The sequence below is a fragment of the Brachycentrus maculatus genome, unplaced genomic scaffold (genome assembly GCF_059751285.1).
Source record: "Brachycentrus maculatus isolate JH-2025_06_01 unplaced genomic scaffold, ASM5975128v1 h1tg000107l, whole genome shotgun sequence".
Taxonomy (NCBI): domain Eukaryota; kingdom Metazoa; phylum Arthropoda; class Insecta; order Trichoptera; family Brachycentridae; genus Brachycentrus; species Brachycentrus maculatus.
In genome coordinates, this window is record NW_028280860.1 from 678,433 (window position 1) to 701,612 (window position 23,180).

General features: G+C 34.4%; 1 protein-coding gene across 1 annotated transcript in view; it reads right to left on the reverse strand.

Annotated features, from left to right (window-relative positions):
- LOC148310091 (beta-1-syntrophin-like) overlaps window positions 1–23,180 on the reverse strand; it is a 78,484-nt gene that overhangs the window by 19,259 nt on the left and 36,045 nt on the right. Inside the window, exon 4 of the mRNA XM_088259008.1 lies at window positions 19,686–19,771. Coding sequence (XP_088115134.1) covers window positions 19,686–19,771 — 86 coding nt within the window. The remainder of the gene's footprint in view (window positions 1–19,685; window positions 19,772–23,180) is intronic.

The following is a 23,180-nucleotide window of genomic DNA, read 5'->3' on the forward strand; positions in this document are numbered from 1 at the left end:
ATTTTATATAATAAAAAAAAAAACAAAATAAGCATGAGTAGGATAAATAATGAAATAACTTGAAACACGTTAGTTCTCCGCTATGATTTATATATCAGATGAATATCCATTACAAACGAGCAGCTTTTTATTTTTGTGATACTGTCACTGCAAAATTTATGTCGCACGATTTATTTTATGTCGCACGATTTATTTTATTGAGTCGAAAATTATTTTATTGAGCTTCGTAACCCACCTTCGTAACGTAACGTGTAATATTTTTTTTATTTTAAATTATAAAAAAAAGTACTTTGTATGGTCTAAAAATACGTTGTTTCTTTGGAAATAACAAATGTCGTAGAGCTATTGACTTTCCTATCTCTTTCCAAAGTTTGCAACCAATAAGTGACGAATGAAAAAATCGTAGTACTATGTAACGTCTGGGGGTCGCAGACGTACAATGTTGACAGACTCGTAAAAAGTAGGAGTGTTCTCGCCGAGTAGCGCAATAACTGAAATTTTACACTTCAGACAAATGTGTAGAAGGTGACCCGTTCAGCAGTAACCTCACCGCCCTTCACCATAAAACTATAGAGAAATCATTGATAGCGTACAAAAATAGCACCCAATCCAGTAAGAATGAAAACAATAAAAAGCCATTGAAAAACGTATTTTTATACTATATTTTTAAAACAATACTTTTGGCGTTTCTTTTAGTATTTTTAATTTGCTGTGTATTTGCATTCACAATCACAATTTCCCGGGAAAATATTGTAATACCTGATGGGTAAAGATCATTTTATTTTAGTAAATCAACTCAACAGTGAAAAGTCCTCTTTCGTAGTGTAATGGTTAGTGCGTTAGGCTACTATGCTAGATGCATTTTGACATTCGATATTTTTAAATTAAATGAAAAATTGCTTTCATGTATAAGTATGTATTTTATTTGCATAATATGATAATTTTTCAAGCAAGAACATAATCCCAACACAAAAAAGAAGACATAAACCGGCACCTCTACACATTACGTCGAAGTTAATATATAATAAGGTAGAATATGGCTTATCCAGTAAGTAATTGACGTGTAAAACCTGATTGATTTTTGTCCGCCTCCGTAGTGTGATGGTCAGCACGCTCGGCTACCGTTCTGGAGGTCCCGGGTTTGATTCCCAGGGAGGGTCAAATAAATATAAGTGATTTTTTTCACTCTGATATTTATTCAATATTACCCTGGACTGGTACCTGAAGCGGAGGGCTAATCACCTTTCCTTAATGTGTTAATGATCAAGATAACACTGCGTTTATATGATGCAGTGCCCTATGCACCATCGGGGTGCGGATATGGGTTTGAATGAAAAATAAAAAAAAACTGATTGAACCGAATTATTATCAGATTTATAATTCAGCACTGAGATCGCTTTCATAGTAAGTCGATATTCACATCATGGTATCCCTACTTTCACATTATTTGTCATTGAGTTGAGCTTTGATTTATCCCTTTTCCCCTTTTCCTCCCTCCCGTCCTTCTTCCAGGTATTTTTTTTACTAAATTACAAATATGTAATTCTATAACTGGAATAATACAAATGCCTTTTTCGTATTACTCATTAATATGAATAAATGTATGCAACTGTTTTGTTAAATTTCCAAATAAAAATAATAATATGCACATAATAAACCTGCCAATAAATAATAAAATATATATGCATTATCGATAAAATTTAGAAAGGTGTGTTGAGATGGTTTGGACATGTAGAGCGAATGAGTGAGGAAAGAACGGTAAAACAAATTTATGAGGCGAGTGTAATTGGAAAAAGAAGCAGAGGAAGACCGAGAAAAACATGGCACGATCAGGTATGCCAAATACTTGAAAGTGGTCAGGTTAGGAGTCGTAACAATCGGCGGGTATGTATGAGGAGAAGCATGAACGTGGAAGAGGCGAAGAATGTTTGGAAAGACAGAGTGGTGTGGCGTTCTATTCTCTCTGCCTACCCCTGCGGAGAAGCGGCGTGATGGTTAGTTAGTTAGTTATAAATAACAAACGAAACGTTAAAATAAACATGTTTTAACACTTTAAACGTAGGAGTATATACGTAGTCCCGATGTCATATGAAAAAATTAAAATAATATTCCCGCAAAGCGAGACTTAAGGGAGAAATAAAATTCAAATTTTATCACCAAGTGAGAAGTGGCTTGGCTTGGCTTCGGGTTCAAGAGTTAAAGTGCATATCGCTGGAAGACAATTACCCGTGAAACTCGACCCCGCCAGCAAAAGGTACATAGTGGCGAGCTGGAGAGGCCGATGAGAGCAAATTGAGTTCTCTCCAAATTCATCCAAGCTTAGCCCCTACGTTTAATCGGCAATATTATATTGAGATTCCTATGTAGAGGGACGATTGGGTGAAGAATATAAACTATATTATAACGTGACAACTGAATAAAATCCTCTCCGACTGCCGACAGCGAGCGATCAAGTTACAAAGTGAACAAGGATGAAAGAAAGTATACAAAATTGCTGTGGGAATTCGACCCATTTGGATGATGGTATAGAAAAATCGAAGGGGGGCATAGTAAACTCCTTCACATCTAGGGTGCAGTCGTTCGGAATCAACATGAACGTTCTTATTTTTAATTTTTTTAATGTAAAGTAAGTATGTACTTATTCAAGTTATGTACATATTGCAGAAGACACAATATCGGTAAGTGCGAGGTAAACAATCGTAAGTCATAAACGTAAAATGATCAGGTAAAACTTTTTTGAAAACTATTCGCCACTATTTATAATAGTAGAAAGTAAATTTAAAGTCATTGGGCATCACATTACTGTGTCGAATAATTTTATGAACAATCTTAAAACCATCCGCTATTTGTTTTTTTTTTAAATAGCTATTTGTATCTCCTAAACATTTAAGGTTTTGACTTATGTTTGTACCTATATTTACTGATATTTTAGGGCTTTAACGTGTAAGAAATCAAAATAATAAAAAAAATTATATTTTTAACGTCCAGATAAAATATAAAGCAGCTTTTGCAAATATTTAACAAAGCTTTTATATTTTTTTCATCCAACAAATAACATGAAATTTAATAACCCTCCATTTTTGACCTCCCGTTTGCAGGTCTAATTATTTTTAAATATCGATTTTAGAGAGTTAAAAACATGATAATTTAATTGTACAGAATTCAATTTCCTACAAGGTTTATCGCAACCGGGTTGGAGTTCCGAAAAACTAAAGACTTAAATTACATCGCCTAATGTACAAGTAAAATTTCTTTATATAATTAAAGCAATTTGGAATTTACACAGCGCCTGGTGTAGAAGCGAGACCCGAAGTTCGCTCCAAGGAGCAAGGGTCGGAAGTCATCCCCTCACACTGGCCATGTGACCTCTGTGGCATATTAATAAATACATTACGGTACTTAACAACGAATAACAATCCCCTCAACCTATTGAGACGATATCAATGTTCCTCTTACTAGATTGAATTAAGTGAATCCCACGCGATGTGTTAGGGCAAAAGTCACGTACCGGTATAAAATCATGCCCTCTTTGACCGCCAGACATACCATACATATATGAAACGATAAAAAACGATTCGATGTTTTTCTTTTATGATCACAAGTTTCCTTTTATATCATGAAAACAAATGTTTCAAAATAAGTATTTGAGTTTTTTTATATATTAAAACAAAGTTTATCATAATACTACAATGTGGAACATAATGCATAAAAAACACTTAATATAAGTAAATAACTAGATACAAAGTACATATCTCAAAATGTTCAGTTAATGTTTTTTATTTTATTTTAAGAAAAACTCTTGTATATAAAAACCGCCTTGTACTTCGCAAACGTACCGATATAAAGTCTTCGTAATGATGAACACCATTGCTAAATTTCACTAGTCGTATATTTCGAGTAAAAGCAAGGGACGATATCCGAGAGGGGTGGTGTGCGATTTTAACCAATTATTTTACCCAAAAAACGACATAAGTATTATTAACTCACTTTTGCGAAAAACGCTGCGCTACAAATTAGTTTCAAAATTTACTTAAATAAATATATTCATATTAACTTTATACCAAAATTATACGGAACAAGTAAACTCAAAGATCAATGTCCCAGAATATCGGAGGTACATTGCAAAAACAATCCAGATTGTCCATTTATTTATTTTTTACTAGAAAAATCGACAACGAAAACATGGTCAACAATTATTTGTCGACGGTGAACTAGAGATTGAAATCCAGGACGGGAAAGAAACATGAGATGTATGAACGTCGAAATAAATACTGCTCCTCCCCCGTGACCCCCAAAACGGTAATCGCAATTGTGAAAAATATCGCGTGCATTAGGGACGTGAAAAGTATTTCGGTACCCCTTATCTCAATCGCGTTATTATAAATCAATCGGTTCCCGGATTGAATTGTCGAAAGTGTCACAGTCCGCGGGAGATGTGTCGGCGGAGTGTGTGTGACGGCTTCGATGCCCCGTTTAGCACCCCATTAGTCCCGTCCCGCCTTCGCTTTCGAGCGCCCCGCACAGAGCTCCCGTATCGCCATCAGCGCAGACACCCTTCGGGTCAAGCGCTGCTGGAGATTCGAAACCTTAAAAGAAATGAGAATTCCGGAAAATCGGTTCGATAGATTGAATAAGCTTATTCCCGAAATTGTAGTTTAAACGGAGCGAACGGGTTTCGGATTCGAATATTCGCCCCAAACGCTCTCCCCGTAATATTCCTGACCCTCTTGCGAAAAAGAAAATTGGACGCGTGAAAAATGTAACTCTTTAATGAAAGTGAAATGTGAGCACGGCGCAAAGCCTTAATAAAAAATAACGATCCTGTCTGGCGAGTACTGATAACTGGGTGGAAATAATAAATAAACTGGGAGGGCATTGTTTCTCAGAAAAAAAGGAACTCGTAAACTGACAAATTTAACGCTTTCCTATTAATCATACGCTGGCACTAAAACGTCACAACCTAACGCTAAGTGTTATGTTGGTACTTATCTTCTGGTACTTATTACGTATATGTATGCGGACTATTATTATTATTTTATAAGAAATGTTTTTCTGTTCTAATATTTGATCATCTCGAATAATTTTAACATAAATTATGTAAACAAAAAAATTATAGCAAACGGGGTATTTTTTAGGGCGTTAACAACATTTTAACATGTCCAAATTTTTGTACGCAAATATAGGATTTAACCCCCGAGCGATTGTTCTGCAAATACCGAGACATCCATACTCCCTTCTCAAAAGAAAAGTTCTTTGACTATGTTGAAACATCTATTAAATTAAAATAAAAACTGGATACAAATTTCTCTGGAGTATAAAACCAGTGATTGTGTAATAAAAATAAATTTTGGAAAAACAATGAAAAACTGACGTTTCCTTATAGGTGAAATAATTTGTCTGTCGATAGAAGTTTCTACTCTGTTTTCCATTATTCGTATTATAGCAAAGTAATGCATAGGGCAACATAGGGACTTGGCGTTTACTCGATGGTTTATCATTGGAAAGCACTGTGATTTATCCTGCGCTCTAGATTTTTTAATAAAGGAGAAGATCATATTTGATGTGATGCAAGCGAAAAAGCTCATTGGGAAGGACACAACTATTAAATGGGATTGGAAATGAAGAAATAATTGTAGGTAGGAAAGACAACCAGGAATTCTCCATTTACTTCACACGAAATTTCACAGACGGTGGCAGTGACCTCGTATACGTAACGATTTTTGTCACAAGGAAAAATACTCACCTAAAAAATGAAGTTAAATATAGATCCACTATAGAAAAAATGTTTGATCATGAAAAAAGGGTAAACGTTACTCGTCGTAAAAAAAATATCACTTAAGCCAGTCGATAACACGTCGTAAGCCCTTTATGCCATCGATAATACATAAAAAAATATTCGTCTTTAAATACTATATGAAAAAAAATTGTTACACTTTCAGTTAACTTTTAATTACAAGTAAGTAGTTACTCTGATAAAAGCATAAAACTTTGCAATTTTCAAATGCCCATATCGCAAATGAACTTCTGTGTTTATTTGTTACCAATAATCAATAAAAATAAAATGCGAGTTTATTTAATTACGTAGAGAAGAGAAATACGAGAAGAGAAGAAAGATACGAGTGATTCCGTGAAACAATAATGTGCTGCATTTCCCCATTCAAGTACAGAATTAGAGATACTGCAGTCGAGCTTTTCGGTCAAAAAAAGAAAACTTCAGACATCAGACTACCCCCCCTCCCTGGTACTTGATACCCTGAAACTTTGCCTGCGGGAAGTTGGCAAGTATGTAGTTCTAATATAAAAGTACCAGCCGATACCCCCTCGACTCACTTCGCTAAAATATTCCCTTAGTAAGAAAATTCTCATGCACGTACCCGCAGAATTAAGTAGAAAAATCTAAAATTTTGTAATATCTTATATTATTACTCGTGTATGAATATGTGTATCACACGTATGAACGAATCACATTCTTTACGAGTAGAAAAACGGTCGTAAAAATTATTACTGCTTATATTTATTAAGCAATACAAATAAAAGAGTTTCTGCTCAATAAAAAAGCTTCTCATCTGACCAATAGAACAATGTTTCAAAATTGGATCATATATATAGAGCTTCCAAGAATTTGAGTAGTGTGGTTGACAATCATGGGTGAAATTGTTGAATGTTACACGTGTTTAAAGTGATCACTTAACCAAGCCTTTGACGGTCGTAAGCCATAAATGCCCAAAATTCCATATTTTTCTTCGTCTATGTTTAGATGACAAAAAATATTTGAAGTCATTTTGTTGATAACCCTTTAATAACGAATATTTAGTTAACACGGTAAGATCTCAAGGAACGACGCTGAGAGCAGCTACCGCTGCGAGGAGCGAAGGATAGTTCCATGAAGAATCTTTACAGGATCGAGTCGACCTTTTGATGGCGTAAATGATGACGTCATCTCGCAGTGGCGGGGAGGAATAAATAATAGGGTCGGGACACCTGTAGCCCGAGGTGACAACACACAGCGCGACCCCTCACCTCCCTCGCCCCGCCCCCCCTCACCTGGACAAACAGTGCCCGCTCTGTCTTAGTTAACGGGCCTCGTGTATTCTCCCCGTTCGCTAACTTTCCGCGATAAAAAGGTCTAGATGGACAAATGTTCGGCAAAACCCCAAATTAAAATACAACGCCGTTTTTGAACTCTTCTTTGTCATTGTAATGTCATGGGTTCTTGCTTCGTTGCTATGGATATCATCGATACGAAATGTATTTTCATAAAAATATTTTTTTAAATCGCGTGTTTTTTTGCATACTTATACATATCGAAGTCATACAGGAGAAAGTGACCAAATGCATTTTTTACAAAAACGTGATCATTGACTATTTGATATGTTACTTCCTTAATATTGCCCTGAAAAACATCCCTAAGGAATTTAAACTTGGAAGTATAATATATTGACTTGTTAAAAATGACTAACTGCATTGCTGTTTATTTTCTTGCCAAGCAAAAGTGACTTAAATGGCCCCTCCTGAACATTTTACTTTTTGTTAGTTGGCCACGTTCTCCTGTACGACTACGATATATTATAGGTGCTTGCATTTCCGGCTCCGTAGTGTAATGGTCAGCACTCTCGGCTACCGTTCTGGAGGTCCCGGGTTCGATTCCCAGGGAGGGATCAAATAAATATAAGTTTTTTTTTCACTCTAATATATTACCCTGGACTGGTACCTGAAACGGAGGGCTGATCACCTTTCTTTCATGTTTTAAGGATCAAGATAACACTGCGTTTAGATGATCCAGTGCCCTATGCACCATTGAGGTGCGGATAAGGGTTTGAAGAAAAATATTATAAGTGCTTGCATGTAGAAACCAGGAATTTATGCGAAATAAGGCACTGAGTCCGAATAATTCGGGGTAATATTGATAGCAACTAATATTATAGTCAACAATTAAATGATAAATAATTAAAATGTTACTTTGTTTTAAAATCACTTTAAATATTTTATTATAACTTAATAATAATGTCTACCGGTTTCGAAGCTAACAGCTTCTTCATCAATAAGTGGCTTGATATTTGTTTTAAAAACATTTTATTCTATTTTTAAACTTAAAAAACGTTCTCCTGAAAAATCAAGTTTTTTTATATATGACTACACCACATGTATATATATTTTATTTTAATGACCTGGTGATGGAATGATTATTTCAAAACCGGTAGTCACGAATAAGTGTTTATAAAAGTGGTATTACACAAAGTGAACGATGAATAATAAGGAAAGTGTAAACAAAAACAACATAAATGTAATCAATATCAGAGCAGCAACAGCTTCCAAGTGGTAGATTGTTAAGCATTGAGTAGCTCGCTGTGTCACAGCCACCGTGAAGCCATCCGGGAAGCAGAAAACGTATCGAGGTGAACAAAGCGAGTACAGTGACAGCTTTAAAAGTGGACTATCCCCTCACAATGGGGGAACAAATATCTGCTACTCGGGCCATTGTTTCCGCTTTCTCCCGACGAATGGAACAGCTGGTAAAGGATTCCAGAGAGACAGCGGATAAACTCGGCACAAAAACCAGAATCATGCACTTTCCGCAACGCTTTCAGACGCGGCAAAAAGACGAAACGTTTCGAATACTTGAATTTTCTTTCTCAAAGAACCTGAGCGTTCGTAGGGTTTTGTAAGCTAACAATATATTTTATTTAGTTCCAGCAAGAATGCACTTGCTTACAAAGAAAATTTAAGCATTCTTTATGTTTATTTATAAAAATACGTATCATGAGTTATTTATATCAATATTTTTATTGACTGTATTTTACATTGAGTGTATTTTACAGGGCTTACGACCTTTTATTGGCTGGTTCAAATAATCACTTGATAAAGTGTGTAATATTCATCATTCTACCCATGATTGAGAACCACATGAGTCAAATTTCGGAAGATATATTTACAGGTATGCTTCTTCTTCTTCTTCTTCTTCTTCTTCTTCTTCTTCTTCTTCTTCTTATTATTATAGGCCTTGCGGCCTGTTTTTACAGGTATGCGTCAATTGAAAACGTCTTTCGAAATTTGTGAAATTCTTTATGAATTTTATTTGACCAGCAACCTACTAACATCATCCTGATGATGTCAGTTACGACGAAACCCGGTTGCTGGTCAAATAAAATTAATTTCTTGAATGTTTTTTGCAGATACTTTGTGGCACATTTTATAAACTTTATAAAATAAAATAAAAACTTTGTTTTAACCACTTTTTATTGGTACACTTTTTCCAACCGGTTTCAACAAGAACCTTGTCATCATCACGGTTTATGTATCAGGGTTTATATTCGTAAGGAAAGGGTTATTATCTATAACCTAACTATGAGTATTTCAATGTTTTAGAATTAGTACATAAACTCTGATGATGACAAGGTTCTTGTTGAAATCGGTTGGAAAAACAAAGTTGATATATTTTGTAAAGTTTAAATAAAATTCATGTGTATTTTTATTTATTATTATTTTTTTTTAATCTTTCGTATTTTTTTAACTTTGCCCACTCGTTTCACCTGAAACGCTAATATAACAATACGCAATGGTAAGTGGACTGTACTATATGTGAATGTTTTTCGTAACCAAATATTAATGAGTGATCCGTTACATTTTTTTCACCTGTAACATCTGATCCAGTACTAACAGCCATGATCTAAGGATGACTGGCAGTTCTCCGTTCCCTACGATTGTTTGCAATTAAACCGTTGCGGAAGAGGCGTGAATGGGCCTAGAGGGACTGTACAATACCAACATTGAAATATTAAACGGTATTTTCAATCCACATTCACGTTCAAAAATTGAAACCACGTTATGTGAGCAATTTATATAACACTTAAAATAAAATGAAACCACGTTTTCGATCTGGAATTATGTAACATAATGTTACTTACTTCGTATAATTTAAATGTGTAAAAAAAACAATATACATTACTTTACTACTACTACACAGTGAATCACTTTGTAGGCATATCTACATTAGGTGTCATCGTTGTGAACTTTCGAAACTAGTGATTGAAAGTTACTAGGTCTTACCTTTTGTAATTCAAAAAAATATTTATTACTTAGACGATTATTTTAATGTTAATATTAAATATGATTAACATTAAAATAATCGTCTTTAAATTCCAAATAATTTTTGAAAACTTAGTACAGTATCTACTCAATGAATTAGGGCCACGCAGAATTTCGCGCAATTTCTCAATTCAAACAGGAATAACTCAGAGAAAACCTTGAATAAAACAAACTTGAATTTTATTTACACATGAACACTTTATTACGCTTAAATTATGCATACACTTTCATATAAATATAGTTAGTATTTAGTATTTCCACCTTTGGCAGAAATAACTGCCTCAATTCTTTTTGGCATACTTAAAATGCACTGTTTTATCATGTTTTTTATTTCTTCGTCTTCTGACCAAATTTTTTGAATATTTTTTTTTAGACAGTCTACTGTCAGATTTGGAAATGAGTATACCTTATTTTTTAACATGCTCCATACGTTTTCTATAGGATTAAGGTCCGGAGAATTTCCAGGCCAGGGGAGCAAAGGCAGATTTTTGTTAGAAAAAAAAATTATTATTGATTTAGCCCGGTGGCAAGGTGCCCCATCCTGCATGAAGGTGTATGGACCTTCTGTTGGGTCGAGTGTATGGTAGAAAGGCAATAAAATTCGTTCGAGGACCTGCTTATAGGAATTTTGGTTCATTGTTCCTTCCACGAAAAACAACGGCCCAGGTAAATTGTTAATAATACATGGCCATATCATTGTTGCAGGGGGTGTTTGATAACTTTTACCACACAGGCCTCATTGTAACGTTCCATTGGTGTTCTCCTGACGAATCGACGGCTCTCTGTCACGGCTTCTAACCGGCACTCATCACTAAAGATGACCTGAAAAATAATGAAAATTTAAGTTTAATTCAAATATATAAGTTTATTTACTAAAATGATATGTTGAAAATTACATTTAAATAAATACCTTTTTCCAATCATCTACCGAGTAATTTCGATGTAGCCTGGCCCATTTTAATCGATCCGCTTTCATTCGTGGTGTCAATTTTGGTACTTTTACAGGGCGCCTGCATTTCAGATTTACTTCGTAAAGACGTCGCCTCAGTGTTGATACCGATATATTTATACCCTCTTCTTCCAATTTTATTTTTAATGTTTTTGCTGATGCACTACGGTTTTCTAAGGCACTTTGAACGATTTTTCGATCAGTCCTCGGTGTTGTTTTTCTAATCCTACGACAGTTCTTTCGCCGATTGCTGGTGGCGGGTGACTGATTTTTTATTGATTTTGAAATTCTGTCCACTGTTTGACGAGAAACGTTTTCTTTTTTTGAAATTTCTCTATTAGATAGTATTCTTAATTTCAGTAGCACTATAACACTAGACTTTTTTTCCTCAGAAATGTCTTTACTTTTTCCCATTTTGTCCTTTTCAAAAAAAACACTTGTGTTTACAAAAAAAAATTATAATTTATGAACTAAAATTAAAAATTAAGTTTTTTTCACAAGACACGATAGCTATATAACCTCTCTAAACAAAGCAACAACCAGAACTGAAGAAACTTCACTAATAAATGAGATAGGACTATTTTTTGAACTTTCAACTATCTGTCTACCTGTGCTAATTAGGGACCTTTCTCAGAAAAAGGGTTTGAAATTTTATAAAGGCTTAAATTATCCAGGTATATTTTACATATTATTGAAGGTAATATACATGATATTAGATGTCAATAGAAAACTTAAAGTATTTATGTAAAATAAATATAATAATCCAAAAGATTTCAGAGTATTCAAAAAAATAATGGGTGGCCCTAATTCATTGAGTAGATACTGTAAATGTAGGTATATTTCTTATTGGTAAATCCTGTTTGGTACATGATTTACATTACTTTTTATCTGATAACATGTTTGAAAATTTTGCATCATTCAATTGGCATATGGTATGTATCAATAAAAGTGTAAATGTTCGATTGTTTAAAAAAAAATGTCGAAAAAGTCATTCACTGATTACATTGACTTTTTTACACAAAGTTGTATTTGAACACGTGCCTGTTTTCAGACTGAACCACAGCAACGTATGGTCGGATACAGCTGGTTATTTTTAATTAACAGCTGTAAATATTAAATTATAAATTCATATATTATTAATTTATAATTAATGAATAATTACCTAATCTACAGTCATTTTTAAAGTTATTTAAAATATGTTTCTCATAATTTTATTTTTGATGTATATTATAATATTATTTTTTGACATCTCATCAAAGATGAAGAAGAAAATGGAAGTCTGGGCATTTACGGGGCTGACGACCGTAATAGGCTGGTTTAAGTGATCACTTTACACACATGTAACATTCACCAATTCTACCCATAACTGACAACCACACTACTCAAATTCTTGGAAGTTCTATGTATATATGAACCAATTTAGAAACCTTGTTCTTGAATCACTACAACTTCACTAGAGACATCTATTGGTGAGATGTAAAGAAGCTTTTTACTAAGCAGAAACTCTTATATTAGTATGTGAGGTCCGAATCCTGGATTATAATCACACACATGAGAAACGCCAGAGAATAACATTTTAATTTTTATTATTAAGCTTATAATTTGACCAGATAATTTATTTACAACATTTTCCAGACTTCCATATTCTTCTTCATCTTTGGTGAGATGTCAATAAATAATATGAAAATAACTCCTGTAATTGGAGATAATCCAGATTTTGTGAACAAGTATTTGGACACACTCAAAATGTTGTATATACAGTATCTACTCAATGAATTAGGGCCACGCAGAATTTCGCGCAATTTCTCAATTCAAACAGGAATAACTCAGAGAAAACCTTGAATAAAACAACATTGAATTTTATTTACACATGAACACTTTATTACGCTTAAATTATGCATATATTTTCATATAAATATGGTAAGTATTTAGTATTTCCACCTTTGGCAGAAATAACTGCCTCAATTCTTTTTGGCATACTTAAAATGCACTGTTTTATCATGTTTTTTATTTCTTCGTCTTCTGACAAAATTTTTTGAATATTTTTTTTTAGACAGTCTACTGTCGGATTTGGAAATGAGTATACCTTATTTTTTAACATGCTCCATACGTTTTCTATAGGATTAAGGTCCGGAGAACTTCCAGGCCAGGGGAGCAAAGGCAGATTTTTGTTAGACAAAAAATTTATTATTGATTTAGCCCGGTGGCAAGGTGCCCCATCCTGCATGAAGGTGTATGGACCTTCTGTTGGGTCGAGTGTATGGTAGAAGGGCAATAAAATTCGTTCGAGGACCTGCTTATAGGAATTTTGGTTCATTGTTCCTTCCACGAAAAACAACGGCCCAGGTAAATTGTTAATAATACATGACCATATCATTGTTGCAGGGGGGTGTTCGATAACTTTTACCACACAGGCCTCATTGTAACGTTCCATTGGTGTTCTCCTGACGAATCGACGGCTCTCTGTCACGGCTTCTAACCGGCACTCATCACTAAAGATGACCTGAAAAATAATGAAAATTTAAGTTTAATTCAAATATATAAGTTTATTTACTAAAATGATATGTTGAAAATTCAATTTAAATAAATACCCTTTTCCAATCATCTACCGAGTAATTTCGATGTAGCCTGGCCCATTTTAATCGATCCGCTTTCATTCGTGGTGTCAATTTTAATACTTTTACAGGGCGCCTGCATTTCAGATTTACTTCGTAAAGACGTCGCCTCAGTGTTGATACCGATATATTTATACCCTCTTCTTCCAATTTTATTTTTAATGTTTTTGCTGATGCACTACGGTTTTCTAAGGCACTTTGAACGATTTTTCGATCAGTCCTCGGTGTTGTTTTTCTAATCCTACGACAGTTCTTTCGCCGATTGCTGGTGGCGGGTGACTGATTTTTTATTGATTTTGAAATTCTGTCCACTGTTTGACGAGAAACGTTTTCTTTTTTTGAAATTTCTCTATTAGATAGTATTCCTAATTTCAGTAGCACTATAACACTAGACTCTTTTTCCTCAGAAATGTCTTTACTTTTTCCCATTTTGTCCTTTTCAAAAAAAACACTTGTGTTTACAAATTTTTTTTATACTTTATGAACTAAAATTAAAAATTAAGTTTTTTTCACAAGACACGATAACTATATAACCTCTCTAAACAAAACAACAACCAGAACTCAAGAAACTTCACTAATAAATGAGATAGGACTATTTTTTGAACTTTCAACTATCTGTCTACCTTTGCTAATTAGGGACGTTTCTCAGAAAAAGGGTTTGAAATTTTGTAAAGGCTTAAATAATCCAGGTGTATTTTACATATTATTGAAGGTAATATACATGATATTAGATGTCAATAGAAAACTTAAAGTATTTATGTAAAATAAATATAATAATCCAAAAGATTTCAGAGTATTCAAAAAAATAATGGGTGGCCCTAATTCATTGAGTAGATACTGTATATATATTATAATAAATACCCATATTTTTTAATAAATATGTTTAAGTATACAAGAAGACTTTTGTCGCTTTTTTCCATATGGCAATAATCTTATAAAGTCATTCTTAAGTAGCGTAAGTTAATTTTATTTTCAATCTTGTTTTTGCGTTTTTTTTTTCTATTGTAGCTATATATCTGATGTTACATTTGAGACCCTTTTGATAAAAAAATGTTTTAAATTTTAGTGTGAAGCGTGACACACCCTCATACATGTACGTCCTTAGTTTGAATACGTTTAGCACGTACCACAAAGTTTTTTCACAAAAAGACGGGCTTTACATTAAGCTTTGAATTAAGCCCGGTTGATTAATATCACACGACCCAACTTTTTTATGAGATAAAGAAGACACATTTTATCAGCGATAAATTAAGTTAACGCTACGGACACGTCAAAAGCTTAATCCGTTTTTTTCGCCTATTTTTAAATCCAATACATAATATTAAATTGATAGATCTATACTTAAAAACGTAAAAAAGCTTAAAAAATCGGAGAGTAATGATTTTGCTACTATTTTTAGATTGGAGTTTCATTTATTATTTACCTTAAATCATTTTAATTTATTTAAACTCTTCCTTTCCCAGAAAATAAATATAAGGGTATAGATAGCTACATAAGGATCGTCAGTCCATTTGATCTTCACATTCGTTTGAAAATGTCAAAACTAGGCGAAACAATCGTCACAATATTTTTTTATGTGTTTTCGTTAATAAAATACAACTTAGTAGACTCAAAAAATCTGTGTTTGATTTAAAAATTAATATTTAAATGAAATACAATATATTGTAGGATGGCAAGGTAAATTTATACAGTCAATAAAAATCTTTACAGCTGTTTAATATTCAAAACTCTATAAAGCTAACGGCCGTAACTAATTTTACGTCTCGTAATTTGACGTGTTATGAACACCTCTTTATGTTAGATTTTTACAAATAAAACAAAAAAGGTTAAACATATTTAAAGCTGTATCAAATCATAACCAACACGAATAGAAATTACGATAAGCAGTAATATTTGTTTATTGTAACTGCAGACAGTTGATAGAATTCCATATTGAATTGTTGGGTAATATATCCAAAATAAACCACGATTTTTTGGATTGAAAAAATGTAGAATTTAATCCAAAAAACCGTGTTTTATTTTGGATATATTACCCAACAAGTAATGTTTGTATTTAAAAAAATTAAATGTTTATTTGTTCAAAATCTTAAATCTCCTACACTGATTCACTGATCGGTTTAAATTTTCTACACAACGTTGCATCTGTTGCATTCGAATACGCGCGTGTTTTTCCTAGGTCGTTTTAGGTAAAAATAGTTTTTTTTACTAAACATTTTTTGACCGCTTTGGCAGTCATTTGTTAAACGTAAAACCAACAAAAGCAATGCTAAACATTGCTCATAGGGGACAGCATGTTTTTTTGACACTGCTGTCACTTCTTCACGCTTCTTTTGTGATGTCCTTCAGCTCATCAGGTTTCAGAACTCCTTAGTTTACATACGATCACTGTTTTTCTCCACCTACCCTATTCCGCCTGATTTCGCTCCTTCTGACTTCTTCATATTTTCCAAATACAAAAGACATTTAAAAGGAAGTCGATTTGAGACGATTGCCAAGATTAGGGTTAATGTGACGAAGGAGCTACAGGACATTACGAAAGAAGCGTCCCAGGACTGATTTCAAAAGTGGAAACACCGTTGGGATAATAAGTGTGTCCGTTGGAGAGATGAATACTTTGAAGGTGACCCAGACATGTAATTTCTAAATAAAGTACTTTTGTTTTTTTACATCTCACCAATAGATGTCTCTAGTGATGTTCTAGTGATTCAAGAACAAGGTTTCTAAATTGGTTCATATATATAGAACTTCCAAGAATTTGAGTAGTGTGGTTGTCAATAATGGGTAGAATTGGTGAATGTTACACGTGTGTAAAGTTATCACTTAAACTAGCCTATGACGGTCGTCAGCCCCGTAAATGCCCAGACTTCCATATTCTTCTTCATCTTTGATGAGATGTCAAAAAATAATTAGAAAATAACTCCTGTAATTGGAGATAATTCAGATTTTGTGAACAAGTATTTGGACACACTCAAAATTTTGTAAAGTACTTTTGTTTTATGACGTCAATCTACGCATTAATTGAACAGTTCAAGTAGATGAAAACGAATATGAACGTCTAACTCCTAAGTGGAAAACCCAGATTTGTGAATAAGTATTTGACACACTACAACGATGAGATATGTACCCCTTTATCTTAGGGAATGTTATAAGGGGTTAATATTTTCAACTGTATTTTTACATTTTAACTAAAGAAAATTACTGAAATGAGTCATTTGAAATTAAAATACAATTCAAAAACATTCAACCCATTTACAACTTCCTCTACAATAACGCGGTACCTATCTCAACGTTACGGGGGGGTTAACGGTATATATTGTATTTATTCGGTTTGAAAAATCTTGAAATCTGACCCTTTATTATTTTTTCTTCACATCTCCAGGTCCGTTATGTAAGCTCGAGAGGATCTCGGATAGGTCTCGGCCACTTCTCAGATGTCATCGGCGAGTGGATCGATCCGACTCGCGGGAGTTGACCTCCGGCCCGGTACTTGCGAGTAACCTTCCTACCCTCCAGCCGGAGTGACCCTTCTGCGCTGCTCTCGATGATATTATTCAAATTTCACCCCCTCAGAGAAAATAATGTAAAGTGGCTGGAAGAAGACAAAGAGCTCCCTATGCTAAATAGGCTGCCCGTAAAATGGACGAGAAAATAGTTTCAAACCGTTTTAATTATAATGAACTTGTATTTACGATCAAAAGGTCAATTGAAATGAACAATCAATCATTGAACATGTTCGAAAAACGCTTTCTTTCGACACAGGTTTATTTTAGTTTATTTTACATTCCTTTTCCTTTTCCTACCTGCAAATTCTATTTTTTACAACATACCCTTATCCTTTTACTCCCTTCCTCACACACACACACTCCCACTCTTCTTGTTTTATTTTTTTTTATTTCTTAATGTTTTAATACTTATTATAACAAAATCGAAGGCAATGGAGGGTTGTGGAATTGTTTAATTGGCTTTATTTTTATTAATGTAACTATTTTTATTATATACCATTTTAAATGAAAAGCTGTACAATTCCCGAACAAATAAAATAAATCAAATAAAATAAACTATTTTAAAAGGATCTAGGGGTTTTTATGTATCAATCAATCTTTAACTTCTTCAAAGTTCGATTTCGTAGGGGGGTCAAAATACGGGTTATTTTAACTGTCATATTTATTTAATATCACCCTAGACTGGTACAAGAAACGCAGGATAACGTAACGATTAAAATAACTAGATAATAATACAAATGTTCCTTTTCTAATTAAAATTTTACTTGGTACTAAGTAAAACTAAAATCTGAAGTAAAAATAAAAAATAAATAAATATTACCACAAAGTGACAGCCGAATCAAGTAATGAAAAAAATATTTATCTTATCACGTTTTTCCAAATAACTCGTGTTAAGGTACTGAACTGTAAAAAAAAAATTTTACATACATATTTAGTTTTTTTTTTAATTTCAAATATGCGATGATTCGTAATGCTATTTATGTTTTATTTTTTTAAAACATACAATTTTGGTTTTGTACGGCGGTACAATTTTCTATCTGTATGCAAATCACCCTATTCGTATTCAAAGTTTTAACGTTAAGATGTGAAACACAAGCATGGTAATCTCTCCCGATAACACAATTAATCTCGGTATTTACAGATCCATCGCGGTGAATGTGATCGGGAAACTTGGCCCAACTATGTGGCGTGGCGGGGGGTACGTGAAGGGGGGGGGGGTGTCAGTTCCACGGGGGGGGGAGGGTGGTTCGCAGCATCAAACTTTGGGGAAAGTTTTAATTGCGCCCTCTATACCAAATGCACTGCCGGAAAGTGGAAATGAAAGATCGTTACTCAAAACACATTTATTGCAACAGGGTGGCAGCATTCGATTGGATTATCTATTTCCTTATAATTCTTCTTCTTCTTCTTTATCAAGGACTATGTCCTGTTATTCTCCGGTCCGCTCCTGGGAGGTGGAAGACCAGCTGTCTCTCCATCGATTAGGCTTCATTTTTGGAATTTATTATATTAACAATAATAAGTCCAAAATTTGTACACTTCTACTGTTCGTATCTTGTCAGGTCCTCCTGACGTCGAATACCACTTGAGAGTAATTGTCCTTGTCTTGGGCAGCTCTAAACAGCACCTCGACGCACCTCGACGGTCCTGATCCCTATCCAATCTCGTATTTAACGGAGCCAGGAGATTTGTCTTCTGCCCACACCTCGTCGAATAGTTTTTTTTCTCCATTTATTAGCCAAATATACATATACATATAAATACATTCGTTAATAAATTGATAAACATAATTAATGTCTTTTTTTACATAGACCCACTAAGCCACCTTAAGGTAGGGACTCACCGGACCATTTCGTCGTAACGTAACATTTGCGGCGAGCATCCGAACATCGGATGGAGTACTCGGAACGATCTCGGCTCGCTGTACTGACTATACCAATGCTCGCAACGTAACGTGTTACGTTACGACGAAATGACTGGTCAGTCCCCACCTTAATGTTCTGATAAATTACGTCCATTATTAATTAACCTCCAAATGTCCATAGAAAACCTCAATCCATCAAATGAATGCAAATAATAAAATAATGTTACATTTTTATACATGAGTCATGTCATTAAGTTATTTTTACAGACTTTTTTATATTTAAAATATTCGTATAACGTCAATGTCGTAAACCCTGCCCTGAATTCCATAATTTTTTTCATGTTTGTTGAGATGTCGAAAAATAATGTTTATATTTGTATCTAGGTAGGTACATATATAAACTCAAGTGAAACCAAATCCTGCTACGGAAAAAATTGTCGATAACCTCGTCATGGATTGTAAAAATATTCATATTAATTCATTAAAAAAATGGCTCCAAACTCGAGGATGGTGGAGATTCCGGTTGAGCGGACACAAAGTACCGGATGGTCGGAATCGGTTACGATGGAAAGGCAGAAGAGCCGGGGAAGGAAGGACGAGGGTGCAGATATTGGAATAATAGGATAGCGAGTGGTGAGTTAGTGACCAGCAAGGTAGTTTGCGCCTACCTGAGCTCAGTGTCCGTGATGGCGGCGAACACGGGCTGCCAGCGGTCGGACTCCTCGGAACTCTCGGAACTTGCTGAGAGACTCGTCTGAAAAAACGAAACATAACACGATTAGAATATTGATTATAATGCAAGTACCTGGTAATTACAAATTAATTTTCAGCAATTACACCGAAAATATCTCTCTATCCCGCTTATTTGGGCCTAAACTATCTCTTCCAACTTATCTTCACATAATTGAACAATATTAGACGAAACTATATTTTTCCGTCTATTGCATTGTATCATTCATCCTAAACCATACTGTACTATTCTGAAACTGTATTTTACTATCATTCACCCTAACAGAAACTATATTCCTCAAATATACTATCGTTACCGGTCTTTACCGCTTAACCGAAACTATCTCTAGCTAAAAACCTCATCAAGAACCATAATTCCCATCCATCACACTCCCATTTACCTGAACCGAAACAATAATATATTCCTCGATTATACTCGTGAAAACCGGTCTATATTACTTATATAAAATAATATCTAACCTAAAACTTAAGCAAAAACTATCATTTCCGTCTATCACACTGGTATCCGCCCGAAGAAAAACTATTTCTCTCCGATTATACTTGTGCTATCGGTCTCTATTTTCCAAAATAATCTAGAACCAAAAAACTAAGCGAAAACTATTATTCCCGTCTATCGCAAAGCCATCCACCCCTAAAAGTATCACCCTCCGATTGAACTCGTATTACCGGTATCTAGCTGCTTAGCCAAAACTATCTCCAACCAAAAAAACCTAGCGGAATCTATCATTCCCATCTATTACACTGGCGTCCGTCCGAACTAAAACTATCTCACTCCGATTATACTCGTATTACCGATGTCTACTGCTTAGCCAAAACTATCTCCAACCAAAAAACTTTGCGAAAACTATTATTCCTGCCTATCACACTGGCATCCGCCCGAACTAAAACTGTCTCCCTTCGATTTTACTCGCATTACCGGTCTCTAATGCTTAGCCGAAACTACCTCCAACAAAAAAAAAATAGCGGAAACTATCATTCCCAACTACAACACTGCCATTCACCCGAACTGAAACTATTCCCCCCCGATTCTACTCTTATAACTTATCTTTACTTAACCGAACCATCTCTCCCTCGACTTTATATCGATATCTCACTGGTAAAATCTACTTAGGGTGATTTACATTTTAAGTATTATTAAAATCAAACAATGTACGTACGACCAAATGAAATAGTCTAACAGATACGACATAAGTTTATTATCGAATTCCCTTAAGTGCATGTTATGGCAGAATTCCTGTAACAAGTTACGGTTCGCAAATGATGCAAATCCTCGGATGATCGTCGTTCAGTCGCAATACGAAACGTGCTGATTATATTTTCCGCGACTTCCGCAAATGCCTAGAGAAACCGAAACCCGAGCGCGACTCATTTTCACCAGGGAGGGGATTTGAAAAATGAAGAAAAATGCTTATCCGTGTTTTGTGGACGCGCTGCGGAAAAATTCCACTTCAAACAGTTCTGGTAGAAAACATCAATTTAAATGGCACAAAATGAAACGGTACGGTTTCGAACATCAATATAAAAAAGACGGGAGTATTTCCCAGGACGCTTTTTCAGGGGTGGCTTTTGCGGCTCCTGGCGTATGAATACGGATAAAGGATAATAAGGCGTAGGCTCACAGGGGCTATTTGGATTTACAGTCAATTTTTACGCTCTGTGAAGCACCGTTTTTGCGCAAGTTTCTAAAGAAAACACACTATCGGGCAATGGATGTCTTATGAGGGAGCGAATGTTCCCAAAACGCTCCCAATTTACGGAATACTATCAAATAGGAATCATTTTAAAGGGGATATGGTTGAACACCGCACTATACATGTAAATATGAACGTTGATTTTAACGGTCAGTGTTAAAAAATATTACAATATTTTTTACTTCACCAGTGAAACCTAATTATTTCCTTCTCCCGATGTTTCTCTTCCGACATGAAGATGGCCCGTGTAATGGCACCCGAAACGTCGGAAGGAGAAAATATATGTATAATAGACGAAATAATCCTAAAAATATTTTCTCTAACCGAAATATAAATTCAACGCAGTCTAAAAATATCATTTTATCTTCCAACCCTTATCCGCACCTAATGGTGCATAGGGCTTTATTTTTTCTGACACAGTGTTATCTTGATTGTTGCTTACATAAAGGCAAGGTGATCAATCCTTCGCGGCAGGTACCAGACCAGGGAATTATTAAAATAAATATTGGAGTGAAAAGTCACAAATATTTCTTTTGACACCCCCTACTTGGGAATAGAACTCGAGGCCTCTTGCTCGGTAGCTTAACACAAATGTAATGGATCAATGACAAAATGGTTAGTCGAGTTGAAGAAACATTGCATCTTTGAAAAGCATTTCTTTTAAAATAACGGCTGGCAATAAATTTGAAAAGTAAATAATCCTCTTTTATTAAATGTTTCAGCGGCATGTCGCGACGGATACGTAGGAAAATGGTTAGTACGTATTTTTACGTACCTTATGTGTTTCCTTGAGAGAAAGCTTTTTTTAAATGATCACGTTTTTCCATTGAAACCCTGACATGCAAGGACAAGTCGCATTTTCCTGAGTGTAAAACCATGTAATAAATTTGACGCCCGGACGCGACGTAATAAATAGGATATATAATTTTTCATTATTTTATGTGACGTAAAACGTTCGTGTTTCTCAATTTTCGCTCATTTTATTCATTTCCTGAAAAATACAAGCACATTTCCGTTTGCTGAAATTGGTAGATAATTACATTTGAAGCGGCGAAAAAAACTCGATAAATCGTGAAACGAACTCTGAAGTTGGTGAAAATATTGATGTATTTCGAAAATTCGTAAAGCTTCTAAGCTTTTCCTTTATTGCGATAAAAGACTGTCCTATGCTATTCACGATCAATGAGATGATACGCATGACTTATCAAGCGTTTTCTAAGTAGTTTTATTCGCACAATAGCATATTGTATGGGCCTATTCACATTATAGCTATTTCATTTCGTTTTTCATTTTGATCAAAACTCGAAAAAGCTTAATGCCAAGTATAGTGTACGCGTATATATAATTTGCACGGTAATATTCTATTTCAAACCAAGTATTTTTATCCGTAAATGGTTCTTCTAGTCTCCAAACAGAAGAAAAAATACATTTCTATAACATTAGTGATTTTTTTGTTGCTTTTATTTTGTGAAACAATGAATAAACTTACATTATTTATTGATTCGGCATTAATTTTGTGGAATGACATGCTGATTCTTTTTTTTTCCCGGCTTAATGAGTTTTATTTATATATACGACTAGTTTCGAAAACTTACAGATGTTTTCATCTTCTGGTAAAAATTAAAACTAATGAACAAAAAATATATTTAGGGGTATTGGTATTGGTAATTTAAAGGTCAATAAACTTTATAAAAATAAAAATAAAACAAACTTTGATTTAAA